At 55.6% G+C, this 13,125-nt stretch overlaps 1 protein-coding gene across 2 annotated transcripts; it reads right to left on the bottom strand.

Annotated features, from left to right (window-relative positions):
- Positions 1-6,258: 6,258 nt before the first annotated feature.
- On the bottom strand, positions 6,259-13,116 carry MRTO4 (MRT4 homolog, ribosome maturation factor). 2 transcript variants are annotated; one of them, XM_027965638.3, is made up of 8 exons: positions 13,059-13,116; positions 11,106-11,164; positions 10,789-10,892; positions 10,161-10,242; positions 9,790-9,857; positions 8,980-9,131; positions 8,515-8,591; positions 6,259-8,396 (listed from the first exon to the last, which is right to left on the bottom strand). In XM_027965638.3, exons 1-8 carry the CDS (start codon positions 13,084-13,086, stop codon positions 8,247-8,249), a joined length of 720 nt encoding a protein of 239 aa, XP_027821439.1. In that variant the 5' UTR covers positions 13,087-13,116; the 3' UTR covers positions 6,259-8,246. The 2 variants fall into 2 exon arrangements, with proteins under 2 accessions (XP_027821439.1, XP_027821440.1); XM_027965639.3 differs by having other exon boundaries at positions 12,524-13,116.
- Positions 13,117-13,125: the final 9 nt, after the last annotated feature.

A 13,125-nucleotide genomic window follows, 5' to 3' on the forward strand; every position in this document is an offset into this window, starting at 1 on the left:
TGAGTGACTGAACTGACCTGAACTGAGCTTCAAAAACCTTTGATGAATTGAATGCAGTGATATATAACAAGAATAATACATCATGACACACTGAATTTCATCCAGGCATACAGTTGGCCTTAAACTGGCCAATCAATCAATCGAGTTAGTTAGTCAACTATATTGGTCAAAGGTTCTTGTAGGTAGGTTCATGAAGATTACTGGGGTACAGTTTTTGCTGAGTCATATAGTAAGTCCCTGGTGGCTCAGCAGTAAAGAACCTGCCTGCCAATGTAGGAGATGTAAGAGTTGTGGGCTCGATCCCCTGGAGGAGGGCATGGCAACCCACTTAAGGATTCTTGCTTGGAGAATCCCATGGACGGAGGAACCTGGTGGGTTGCAGTAGGGCCACAAAGAGTCAGACACGGCTGAAGATACTGAGCACGCACACAAATAGTACGTCTATTTTTAAGTTTGTAAAAGCTCAGGATCAACAGCTTTGTCCTCTTCCCGGGATGCCAACTCCTCTGGCCACCTTGCAGCTCTGTGAAACCCCTGCTTCCCAGTGTCTTTGCACATTAGGCCTGGACAGCTGGACAGTACTTTATCTTAACCCTTTTCCTCTCCTTTTCCCTCCTTTCAGCAACCCTTACCTTGCCTGGAATGACTTGGCTAGCCCCCCTCAGGGGGCCGTGAAAAGGGAATCTGGCACTGGGCAGCCCCTGCCTCCTTCCCCTTCCCCACAGGTGCCCGGTGCAGTCCGGATCTGCAGGAGTCCTGCCCTTATCGCCCTGGCACTCCCTGGCACCGTTGCAGATCAGTCTTTGGAACCAATGGGGACCGGTTTCCTCATTTTTCTGAGCCCTGGACTCCTCCCTGGAGCCCCGGGCATTTGATTCAGTCCACGGTGCCTCCTACTTCACCAGGGTGGGTGCGCCTGGGAGCCCTGGAGCTACCAGCAGTAGCTGGGATGGGGAAGTGGGGGAGGTACCTTGTCTAAATGCCCGCTCTGTGCCAGCCTCTGTCCAAGGCCACAGAAGGGGAACTGACACTCACCCACTCAGGGAGCTCAGTATCCAGAGACAGCTGGGAAGCCCAGAAGAGGGACCGCTTCCTGGGACGGGCCGAAGAACAGTGCTCAGAAAAGGGAACGTCAGACCTTGAACTGACCATTTTCCCAGAGTGAGAGGAGAAAGGGCATTCCTGGCTGGGGCATGGGCAGTGAGTGGGCAGAAGCAATGAGATTTAGCAGCGCTGAGGGTGTTGGAGCAGGCAGCTGTGGCCCAGCGGAGGTTTAACGTGTGAGGGCAGGGGACACCGCCCATCAGTCTGATGCCATCCCAGTGCGTGTAGCCTGTGCTGGCAGGCACACAGTGAGCTCGGCAACATTAGCTGTTACTGTGAATAGTATCGTCGTTGGCACCCTGTGCCGCCTTTCACTCTGGGGTGTCTCAGGGAGAAAGGATTCACTGCATGGTAGATCTGAAACAAGATGAGGACATACACGCGTCTCAGAGCTGCACTCTTTCTAGGTCACTTGGCTGCCTCGTCAAGGCAACTCTGGTCTTATTATCTTTTTTAATTATAATTTTTTATAGTATAGTTGATGTAAAATGTTGTGTTACTTTCAGGTATTACCAAAGTGATTTTGTTACATATTTCAGATTATTTTGCATTATAGGTTATTACGAGATATTGAATATAGTTTCCTGTGCTATACAGTAGGTGCTTGTTGGGTATCTATTACACATGTGTATTATATGTATATATATGTATTATATGTATCTGTTATATATATATAATAAAAATACCCCTTCCCCCTTTGGTAACAATAAGGTTGTTTTCTGTCTCTGAATCTGCTCCTAGTTTGTAAATAGTTTTAGATTCCGTATATAAGCAGTATCATATTTGTCTTGATCATATTTGTCTGGAGAAGGGAATGGCAAGCCATTCCAGTATTCTTGCCTGGAGAATCCCATGGACAGAGCAGCCTGGCAGGCTGCAGTCCGCAGGGTCACAGAGTCAGACACGACCGAGAACTAACACGCACGCACACTCTATGTGTCTTTCTGTCTGGCTCACTCCATTCGGCATGGAGAGCGGTCCGTCCCTGTTGCCGTGCGTGGCGTTAGTCCGGGCTTTCCGGTGGCTGAGAAATGCCGCGCTGTGTGTGCACGCCACATCTTCCCCATCCATTCACTCATCTGTCGGGCATTTAGGTTGGTCTTGTTTCTAATTGCTTTTCCTTCTCCGACTCCTCCTTCTCTTCCCTCCTTCAGGCTAGAACTAGCTGGGCCAAAGTTCTTAGATCTCAGGTCTGAAGTTAACATCATCAGGAAGGGGTGGGGACTGTGGTGGAGGAATGGAAGAGTCCAAATGACACTTTGCAGATGGCTCAGTGGTAGAGAATCCGCCTGCCAGTACAGGAGACCCGGGCTCCGTTGGCTCCAGTCCATGGGGTCACAGAGAGCTGGACACGACTGAGCCGCTAACACCTTCACTTTCAGTGAGTAAGTGTGTCAAAGTTCTGATCGGTCCCCTGAGATTCCCAACTAGACAGCACCACTGTCACTCTCAGCGTCCACGAGCGGACTGAGGCTCAGTCTGTGTGTGCACCCGTGTGTGTGTGTGTGTTTGCACGCGCATGCTCGGTTATCTCCAGCTCTTTGTGACTCCATGGACTACAGTCTGCCAGGCTTCTCTGTCCAAGGAATTTTCCAGACAAGATTGCTGAAGTGGGGCTGAAAGAAGTTAAATAAATTGGTCAAGGTCACAGAGCACGTCCTCTGCCCTGGCCTTTTTAACTCGACTCTGACATCTCTTGAAGCAGAGAGTTCACCAGGTCCATGTGTATTTGAGAGCTCGGGGTCCAGCCCGTGGCTGGTGCCTGCGGATGTGTGTGGGATGGCAGAGCCAGGCCGCCGTCCCTTCCTGGGGCCCAGCCCCATCTCCCCGTCCACCAGCAGTGACTTTGGAAACCATGCTGGGGTCCTGGGGGTCTCAAGACCGAAGACTGAGAGCAGGCTGGGGCTCCCCAGCCGGGCCCCTGCTCAGCTGGCCCTTCTGCCTGCAGGGCATGTACAACGCCACCACCCGGCAGGTGGAGACGGAGCTCCTGCCCTGCCTCCGGCGCTTTGGACTGAGGTTCTACACCTACAACCCTCTGGCTGGTACTGGCTGCGGGCACAGGCTCCCCTGGGTGGGAGGGCGTTCCTGACCCCGTTCTGCCCCTTCCTGACCTGGGAGAAGCCTGGCCCCAGGCCTGGGAAGGGGAGGGGTTTGCCAGGACCTCCATCCGTCCTGGTTCCCCGCCATCACCCCCACTTCCAGCGAGACGGGCTCTGGGGCAGTGCCTGGGGGTCTGACCGCAGCCTTCCCGCAGGAGGCCTGCTGACCGGCAGGTACAAGTATGAGGACAAGGACGGGAAACAGCCCAGGGCCGCTTCTTTGGGAACAGCTGGACAGAGGTCTACAGGAATCGGTGAGCTGGGAGTGGACGGCAGCAGGACAGGCGCGGTGGGAGGGGTCCCCATAGTCTGAAAATGGGGCATCCCTGGGGCTGCTCTTTTGGGTTCCAGAGCCTCCCTTTTTGCTCAGACCTTGGCCCCTCAAGCTCAGCTTTACTGAGAACCCAACCAGCACCCCTAAGATTTCCCCAGTGTCTCTGGGAGTGACCGGATTGAGAGTGTGGGGAGCGCTGGCCCTTCTGCCGAGTCTGCAAGAAGACTGTGCCTCCTCCCTCAAAGAGCCTCCCCGCTGCCCACAGCGGCAGGAAAAACCTCGCATCGGGACTGGGGAATCCTGAAGCTTGCTGCTGGCCCTGTCACCTGGGGCAACTGAGTCTAAGTTTCGTAAATTCTTGGCAATAAAATTGTCATCAATGTCTAAAGTTATAGTTGAACATCTGTTGGGACCAGCGCTTTTTGCTTTTTTTTTTCCCCTTTCCTTTTTTTAAAGTTTGAAAAAGTTATCAATGTAATACATCCCCGCAGCTAAAAGCAAGCCCTTTCCAAGTCACGTTCCTTAGAGGTGATGCTTTTAAACTCTTTCAGCTTACTCTCCCTCGCGCGTTGACTATAAGATCTCTGACAGATATACTTTACTGCTGTTGCTTAATGCATCAAATTTAGACGATATCTATGGACTGCTGGGAAGCGCCTCATCTTTCAAGATTTATAGAAGCTAAGTCTCCAGAGCTTCAGTGCTAATTTTGTTAAAATGTCCCAGGACTTTTTAAGCAGCACAATGTCTCATATTTGGAACCACCTCTGTGTGCAGTGATGTGATTTAAACCCTAATCCAGGCGCCCACCCGCGCCAGGGTTTCTGATTGTCGGACCAGGTTTAGAAGCCATTTCCTTAAGCAGCATATCAAGGAGCTTGTCACACCACCAGTGCATGGGCTTTTCTCCTGGAGGATACTTTTTGTAAAACGTAATTTATTCACTTTTTTTTTTCCCGCCGTCTTGGGTCTTTGTTCCTGGGTGGCGGCTCTCTCTGGCTGTGGAGAGCTGGGGCTTCGCTTTGCTGTGGAGAGCAGGCTTCTCGCTGTGGCGACTCCTCTCACGTGGAGCGAGGCTCTGGGGCATGCAGGCTTCAGTTGTGTTCGAGGGCTCAACAGTTGCGGCCCACGGGCTTTAATTGCCCCGTGGCATGAGGAATCTCCCCAGACCAGGGATTGAACTGGTGTCCCCGCAGTGGCAGACAGGTTTTTACCCACCGTACCTCCAGGAAAGTCACCCCTGTAGGGTCTTGGGCGGTGCTTAGTCGCTCAGTCGTGTCCAACTCTTTGCAACCCCATGGACTGCAACCTGCCAGGCTCCTCCGTCCACAGGGGCAAGAATCCTGGAGTGGGCTGCCATGCCCTCCTGCAGGGGGTCTTCCCAACCCAGGGATGGAACCCAGGTCTCCCGCACCGCAGGCAGATTCTTTACCGACTGAGCCCCCAGGGAAGCCCAGGACCGTGGCTGATGGTTTTTACCGTCTCTGCTCTATGTAGTTGAGAAAGCATGGCAGGTCCATCATCTCCTTTACAGTTTGCGCTCACCGTGTGGGGCTGGCTTGGGTTGTCTCCTCACTGAGCAGATAAGTGAAGGCAGGTGGCTGATCCAAGGACAGAGCTAGGTAGGACTGGAAGCGGGACTCGTCTGTCCCTGATCCAGGGCACACGGACGTGGTCCTGACGTTGGAGGCTGTATTGTTCGTGTCTGGTGAGCATGTGCAATGCAAGGATTCTTGCCCACTGCATCCCTGCTGGTCCCACCGCTGGGCAGGGACGCCACAATGAGGGACCCAGAAATCCGCATGCATTCTGCTGCCCAGGGAGGTCAAGCCTCCACTTGAGAAGACTGACACCCTGCAGGAAACCCCTCTTCTGACCCCTGTGCCTCCCTCCCTACCTGCTCAGCTACTAGAAGGAGCACCACTTCCAGGCGTTGCCTCGGTGGGGAAGGCCCTGCAGGCTGCTATGGTGCCAGAACCCCCGGCGTGACCTTGGTCGCCCTCTGCTGGACTTAACACCACTGCCAGCTCCGGGTAGGAGGGAGGAAACTGGAGGGAGGGCTGCATGACTTCATTTTTAGTTTTTAAATTTTTGCCGCATGGTGGCTCAGATGATAAAGAATCTGCCTGCAATGTGGGAGACCTGGGCTCAGTCCCTGGGTTGGGAAGATCCCTTGGAGAAGGAAATGGCAACCCACTCCAGTATTCTTGCCTGGAGTCAGACACAACTGAGCGACTGAATAGATGGGGCAGCTGTGTGTGATGCTGAAACTTGATTTCCTCTCCATTAGCGTCTATGTCTCTGGCCGCCCTCTGCAGCCTGTCCTATTCCCATCTCTCTTTCCCAACACCTTCCTCCAATGTGCACATAACATACTAATGGTGCCTCTTTCCTGGGCCTGATAAGTGCCAGGCCTGAAGTAAAGTACTTTCAGTTCAGTTCAGTCGCTCACTCGTGTCCAACTCTTTGCGACCCCATGAACTGAAGCACACCAGGCCTCCTTGTCCATCACCAACTCCTGGAGTTCACTCAAACTCATGTCCATCGAGTCGGCAGTGCCATCCAGCCATCTCATCCTGTCGTCCCCTTCTCCTCCTGCCCTCAATCTTTCCCAGCATGAGGGTCTTTTCAAATGAGTCAGCTCTTCACATCAGGTGGCCAAAGTACTGGAGTTTCAGCTTCAACATCAGCCCTTCCAATGAACACCCAGGACTGATCTCCTTGCGGTCCAAGGAGCTCTCAAGAGTCTTCTCCAACACCACAGTTCAAAAGCATCAATTCTTTGGTGCTCAGCTTTCTTTATAGTCCAACTCTCACACCCATACATGACTACTGGAAAAACCATAGCCTTTACAAAATTTTAATCCCCCCAGTCACCCTGCAAAGGAAACCTGAGGCTTAGTGAGGTCATGTAACTCAGGCCTGCCCAGATGCAGAGCAGGAGGGGAGAGGCCCGCAACTCAGGCCTGCCCGTGTGTGTCTAGGGAGGCAGGGCTTTGGAGGTGTTTGAAGACAAGGTAAATTCTTTCTGGAATAATGCAGGGTATGGACACTGGGGGCTTCCTGGCAGCTCAGTGGTAAAGAATCTGCCTGCCATTGCAGGAAATGCAAGATACTTGGGTTCAATCCCCGAGCTGGAAAGACACCCTGGAGGAGGAAATGGGAACCCACTCCAGTATTTTTGCCTCAAAGATTCCACGGGCAGAGGAGCCGGTTGGGCTAGTCCACGGGATCAGAGTCAGCCAGGGCCAAGGGACTGAGCACACAGATACTGGACCCCAGGTCTCGGCAGGGGCGGGGCTGGACAGGGTTGTGTGACGGGGTCTCTCTGGGGCATCAGTGTGTGACGTCCAGCCGTCTCCCCTTGCAGGGCACCCACGGGGACACGGTCATCCTGGGCACGTCCAGCCTGGAGCAGCTGGAAGAGAACTTGGTGGCCACTGAGGAGGGGCCCCTGGAGCCGGCCGTCCTGTAGACCTTTGATCAGGCCTGGCGCCTGGTCACCCACGATTGTCCCAGCTACTTCCGCTAGGCCTAGTCTGGGGTGGCAGAGGGCACACTCCACCTGTCACCTCCTTTTTCTCCTGCAGTCGATTTTGACCTTAGGCTGCTCTGCGAGGCTGGTTCTTCCCTCACAGTCCCATCCACAGACGGTTTATCTCCCACATTCTTGTGAACGCTCCCCGCAGCCTCCACCACAGGAAAAGGCCGGGGCAGACCGGGCATTTACTGTCTGAATAAAGGGGCACTAGCCGGGCTGGAGCCCAGGCCCATGGTGAACCTGCTGACGCTTCCTCTGCAGCCACGGGCTGTTTCCTGACCCCCACAGGCTCGGTGGGAACAAGCAGGAGTAGGGATCAAGCTTTGAAGGGCAGAGGCGGCAGGAGGGCCTCCCAGCCTGACCTCTCAGCAGCAGGGCTGCAGGCGGCCCTCATGCTTCTACACACGACAGAAGCAAAGAGGGCGGTACAGCCTGAGGTAGACATCTTGTGTAGAATTGCCTCTCTAAATACGCATGAACAGAACCATCCGGGCAAAAACCTACCACCCAGAAGGACAAGACTGCTGGGGGACATTTGTCCCACTTGCCCAGTCTCAGTGGCGCTTCATTCTTTTTTTTTAATGTTTATTTCCTTATTTGGCTGGGCCAGGTCTTAGCTGCTGCAGGTGGGATCTAGTTCCCTGACCAGGGATTGAACCCAGGCCGCCTGCATTGGGAGCATGGAGGCTTAGCCACTGGCCCACCAGGGAAGTCCCGTCAGTGGTGGCTTTATTCTTGCCTCAGCTAAGCCTCCTGTCTTCGGGTCGTCCACAAGATTCCTGGCCCGGGTGTGGGAGAAGGGGCGGGGAGAGAGAAGGTACAGCTGGGGTAGGAGCGGGCGGGCGAGATGCCTGTTCCCCTCAGCAAACCCCAGTTTCCAGCCAGGGCCGCTGAGGCTGGAGGAGAGAAGGCACTTCTTCCTGGGTCACCGGAGCCGCCTGGCCACGTGGCCATGCAGGAGCCAGTCCTGGAAACTGGTTTGAGGTGAATGAACAAACCCCTTGGAGTCCAACCCGAAGCCCAAACCCAACAGCGTCTTTAGCTTTTTTCCCAAGAAAAGCCCCTTTTGCGGGAGACAGCCTGAATGACAGTCTCATTATTTACAGGAAAGTCACCTGTGCTCGCCCCCCTCGCCCGTGCTCCTCCACAGCAGACACACAGCCGCTCAAGGACAGCGCTGGCAGTGCCTGCCGTCAGTCCTGATGGACTCGGAGGCCCTGGCCCCTCAGCTGTCGTCGTCTTCCTCCGACTCGCATTCTGACTGAGGCGCGCTCTCTGGCAAGTCATCTCCCATCTGCTGGAACCTTCCGGACTGCGCGTCCCACATGTATTTGATGCTCACCTTGAATTCAGCCATCTCATACCCGAAAAGCTTCTGTGAAGGATGGAGGAACCAGCAGTCAGGAGGGGTGAGTGCGGTCAGAGGTGTCTGTGGACCCTCCCGTCGCAGCCGCGGGCGCTGGCTGGGTGGCTGGGGGCGGGGGGGACCTCACCAGGACGCGGGCCTGCTCCGGGGTCAGCACATCACCCTCTTTGCACACCTCGTAGTCGGACAGCAGGGTCACCACACCTGCAGAGAAGGGACCCTGAGCAGCGACCCCAGACCCCTCCGCAGCGCCGGGGGAGCCGGGCGGCCCTCTGCCCCAGGCTCCAGCAGCTCAGGCACTGGGCTTCCTCCCGAGAGGCCAGCTGCCTGGGCGGGGCTCTGATGGGGGTGGGGCGCCGACTCCCCCTTCCTGTCCCTTGACTGCTGTGCTCTGGCTCGGAGCCGCCGTCCACGCTCACCCTGGCCACGAGGTGGGCACTCTTGCCCCATTTTCATGTAAGAAAACACAGACTGATAGAAAGAACCTTCTCCACCGGAAAGGCGGGGGCGGGGTGGGGAGAGCTGTCTGGCTTGGAAACCTGCGCTCTCGGCCCTCAGCTGTGACCTCTCAGCTCCAGGGACACCCCTGTACCTTTCTTGAGGGCCGTGGGCAGGCCCAGCTGCCTCAGCTGGGGCTCCATGGAGTGGGGGAACTGCTCCAGGGGTCCCGGATCCAGGTTCACAGTGAAAGTGGCTTTGTTCCCCGCTCGGGCATAGTCCATTTCCGTGTACTTTGTGAACCACCTGAGGGAAAAGAAATTAGTCATGTATGGATGCTAACTGGACTGTTAAGAAGGCTGAGTGCTAAAGAATTGATGTTTTCAAATTGTGATGCTGGAGAAGACTCTTGAGAGTCCCTTGAACAGCAAGGAGATCAAACCCACCAATTGTAAAGGAAATCAACCCTGAATATTCACTGGAAGGACTGCTGCTGAAGCTGAAGCTCTGATACTTTGGCCACCTGATGAGAAGAGCTGACTCATTTGAGAAGACCCTGATGCTGGGAAAGACTGAAGGCAGGAGGAGAAGGGGACGACAGAGGATGAGATGGTTGGATGGCATCACCGACTTGATGGACATGAGGTTGAGCAAGCTCTGGGAGATGGTGAGGGACAGGCAGGCCTGGCGTGCTGCAGTCCATGGGGTCGCAGAGTCTGACACGACTGAGCGCCTGAACCACGAACAACGCCCACCTCCCTGAGGTCAGGCTCTGCCCGGCCTTGTCTGGCCTTCCCGTCCTCCTCGGCTCGGCCGGGAGCTCTGAGCTGGGGAGGATGGAGACCCGGTGACAAGGTTCCAGGAACCAGGTCTTCCGTGGACCCTCCACTGGACCAAATCCCGGGTTATTCCTTCAGGAGACCTCACCCACCTTTCCCTTCCCACTGCTCCTCAGAGCACTTACTCGTCCACTTCCTCCTTAGTGCGATTGGTGAAAAGGAGGCCAACTTCGCCCCTCAACTTCTTGCTGACCTGCAAAAGCAGAGGAGGGTGGCGTCGGGCTCGTGGGAGCAGCGGCTCTCAGCTGGGACGATTCCGCCGCCCCGCCCTGCGATGTCTGGCAACACCTGGAGAGTACTGTGAGGGGGCGGAGCTCCTCTCTGGGTCTGGAGGCTCCAGGAGAGCTCAGCCTGACGCCCCCCCCCCCCCCCCACCACCCCGCACCGCCCCCTGACCCGGGGCTGGCCAGAAGGCTAGAGGGCGCGTCGTGCGACAGCAGGGAAGGCGGCCGGGTCTCGGCGCGGCGCCGCCCCGCTGGCGAGAGCAGGGACCTACCTGGTGCAGGTTGTCTTTGTACTCGTCAGACGGGCTTCGGCCCAGCGCCACCATCATCACTTTGTTTTTGCCAAAGAACATCCTACAGAGAAAAAGAGGGCTCCGTGAAGGAGGCGCGGCCAGAGGCTGCTTCCCACGCAGCCCGGGGCCCCTCATGTTCTTTCCTGCACAGACCTGACCCGCACACGTTTTGTCTCAGCCCACCAGGAGTGCGTCTGGGTCTGTGGGAGAGGCCCGCTGGGCGGTCTGAACCAGAGACCCCAGGGCTCAGGGAGCCCCTTCTCCTGGAGGGGTCACTGCTTTCCCTCTCTCCCAGGGCGACACCGACTAACAGTTAGGGACTTGTCCGGTGGCCCAGTGGATAGGACTCTGCACTCTCACTGCAGCGGGCCTGGGTTTGCTCCCTGGTTGGGAAACGACCGTCTCCAACCAAGCCAAGCAGCCTGACTGAAAAAACCAAACCACCACCCCCACAACCCCAAACAGTTAAAAAGCATCCTTCATCGGGGGTTGGGGAGGGTAGCATTTTGTCCTTATTAAGGCAATACTTGTGACCCAGGTACCCAAGGTCACTGACTGCCCCTGTACTTTTTGAGCAGGCTGGCCCTGCCTCCCACTGCCCACTCACCGACTGTGCTTCCAGGCGTTGCGGATGTCCTTCAGCTTGCTGTTCCTCATGTTGGCCACGGAGAAGATAAAGAGGTACTTGTACGTGTCCACACATTTCCGAAGCTATGGGATAATTCATGGGGCTCTGGAGTCCCAGGGCAGCAGGGGTCGGGCAGTAATACTCTGGCCCCAGGGGGGAAAGAGGCTGCTCTGAGGCCTCTGACATCGCTGTGGATATTTAGAGCTGTCCCCGACAGATAGTCCCACACCCACCTTTAAAACCAAATACGAGGGCTGGGAAAATAAGAAAAATAATAATAAAAAACAAGCTCTTACCTCTTCTATCAAGTTCTGCTTCAGTTCCAAGCCTTTCTTGGCAGTTTTGGTTAGGGAGACTAACACAGAGAAGAAAAAGGGGAGATGATGGGAGAGAAACCTGGATGTCTCAGAGCCTTGTCTCCCCTTGGGTACCCAAGGAGCCCATCTGGGAAAGCTAGCAAGGCTTCCGTGGCTACTGCCTGTGGCTTGCGAGGCTACTCCCAGGTCCCCAGAATGCCTCTCCAGCATTTCTGAGCCTGAAGATCCCTTCACATCTGTCCTGTTACTAGAGAAACCAGCTATCTACAGCCCCTCTGCGGCTAACTCCCTACTGAGGAGTGAGGGTGGGGTGGTCCCCAGAGACCCAGCCTCCTGTCTGGGGCTGGTCCCTTCCTGCTCTTGGCTGCGGTGTGTGAAGACCATCTACGGCTTCTCTGTGCTGTGGAAGGACCGAGTCTGGAGCCTCTCTGCTACACCGCGTCTTACAGTTTGGACCTGTGCATGCAGCGGCGCCTCTTTGGGGAGGGACAAGCACCTCTTCTCTAACAACAGCTGGGACCCAGTTTGCCCCTTACCCAGAAGGGTTTGGCACTTGTCAGGTCTGACCACGGATCCCACCACAGAATCCAATCATTCCACAGACGATTAACAGAGCATCAAATGCAAAGTCCTGGGTCCCAGGAGGGACCTGGGTGGGTGAACAAAAAGTCCCTCTTCACGAAGGACACCTCAGAAAGGTAATCACAGCAGGCAGGGGCGAGTGCAGTACAGGAGGGCAAACAAAATACTGCTGTCTCGTTTGCCAACATTTCCACTGCTACAACTGCGCACCAAGCCAGCACGGCGTTCTCTTGGATTACTACTTGTCTCGCTGCTTCCACCCTTGCCCACTGCCCCTGCCTTCCCCGGTCCATTTTCAACAAAGCAACTAGAGTGATCTTTTTAAAAGTAAAGTGGAACCACATCACTCCTCTGCTCAAGCTCTCTCCTCTCACCTGGGTGTGAAAGCCAATCCCGTGCAAAACTCCTTCAAGCTCTGCACGCTCTGCTCGGTTCTCTCTCCCTCCTTTTCACCCACTCTGGCCTCTTACAAAAGGTAAACATGCTCCTGCTTCAGGGCCTCTGCCCTTTGTGTTCCCCTCCTTCGACCACCGCCCTTCCAGGTAACTCCTCGGGTTGCTTAATTCCTTTCTGCAACTTCCGGCTCATTTGTCATCTTAACAGAACTTCTCTAGCTACACTGCACAAGGGAACATCAACTGCTTTTTTCCTACATGAGGCTCATCACTATCTGAATTTATGGATTCAATTTTTAGTATCCTAGAAAGACACACTTCCCAAAACTAAAATGTTAAACTCTATGAGGGCCCTAGACCTTCCATGCTGTAACTGCAGTATCTTTCAAAACCTAAAGAGTTGCCAGGTCTCTAACTTACTGAGTGAATGTGCCAGGATGAAAGAGACGCACCATAAGTAGAAACAGTCAGAAACAGTCTCTTAGGAGGGGTCCTACGGACTGCCACCTAAGAGCCAGCCATACGAAGATCGGAGCACGACCATGTCAGCAGAAACAACTTGGGAGGACACAACGACCATACTCGGGGATAAACCCGGGCTGAAGGAAAGGAGCCGAGGGGCGGGGGAGCGCGCAGAGAAAGAGAGAGAGACGGGCTGAGGTCGGAGAGGTGGGCCAAGGCGAGATCGCCGGCACCCCCGGGGGGCTGAGGCTGTTCCCCGGGCCAGCCGGCCTTGGGCAACTCTCTCTGGAGGCCTGGCAAGGTCCCCTCCACTTGGCCGACGCGGCTTCAGCCTCCCCCGGGGTTTCTGCCACCCCCAAGGCCCCAACCGTTCCAGCGCGCCTCGAGCCCGTTCCCCCCTCTCAGAGGTCCCAGCGTCCTCCCCGAAGCCCTAGCGCAGCTGACAGCCGGCCCACAAACTGGCCTCCGGGGGCCCAAGGCCTTCTGGGCTCACCTTTCTTGTCGCGCTTGGACTTGGGCATCTCGCCGCGGCCACGTGGGCGGAAGACGCTGCTGCCGGT

The sequence above is a fragment of the Ovis aries genome, chromosome 2 (assembly GCF_016772045.2).
Source record: "Ovis aries strain OAR_USU_Benz2616 breed Rambouillet chromosome 2, ARS-UI_Ramb_v3.0, whole genome shotgun sequence".
In the NCBI taxonomy this organism is placed as follows: domain Eukaryota; kingdom Metazoa; phylum Chordata; class Mammalia; order Artiodactyla; family Bovidae; genus Ovis; species Ovis aries.

Bases quoted from the DNA above. Each gene is read 5' to 3' on its own strand.
- MRTO4 (XM_027965638.3), bottom strand. From the start codon at position 13,086: ATGCCCAAGTCCAAGCGCGACAAGAAAG. The intron at 11,165-13,058 runs GTGAGCCCAGAA...TCTCTGTGTTAG, and splicing joins GTCCAAGCGCGACAAGAAAG to TCTCCCTAACCAAAACTGCC. The intron at 10,893-11,105 runs GTAAGAGCTTGT...ATTATCCCATAG, and splicing joins AGCAGAACTTGATAGAAGAG to CTTCGGAAATGTGTGGACAC.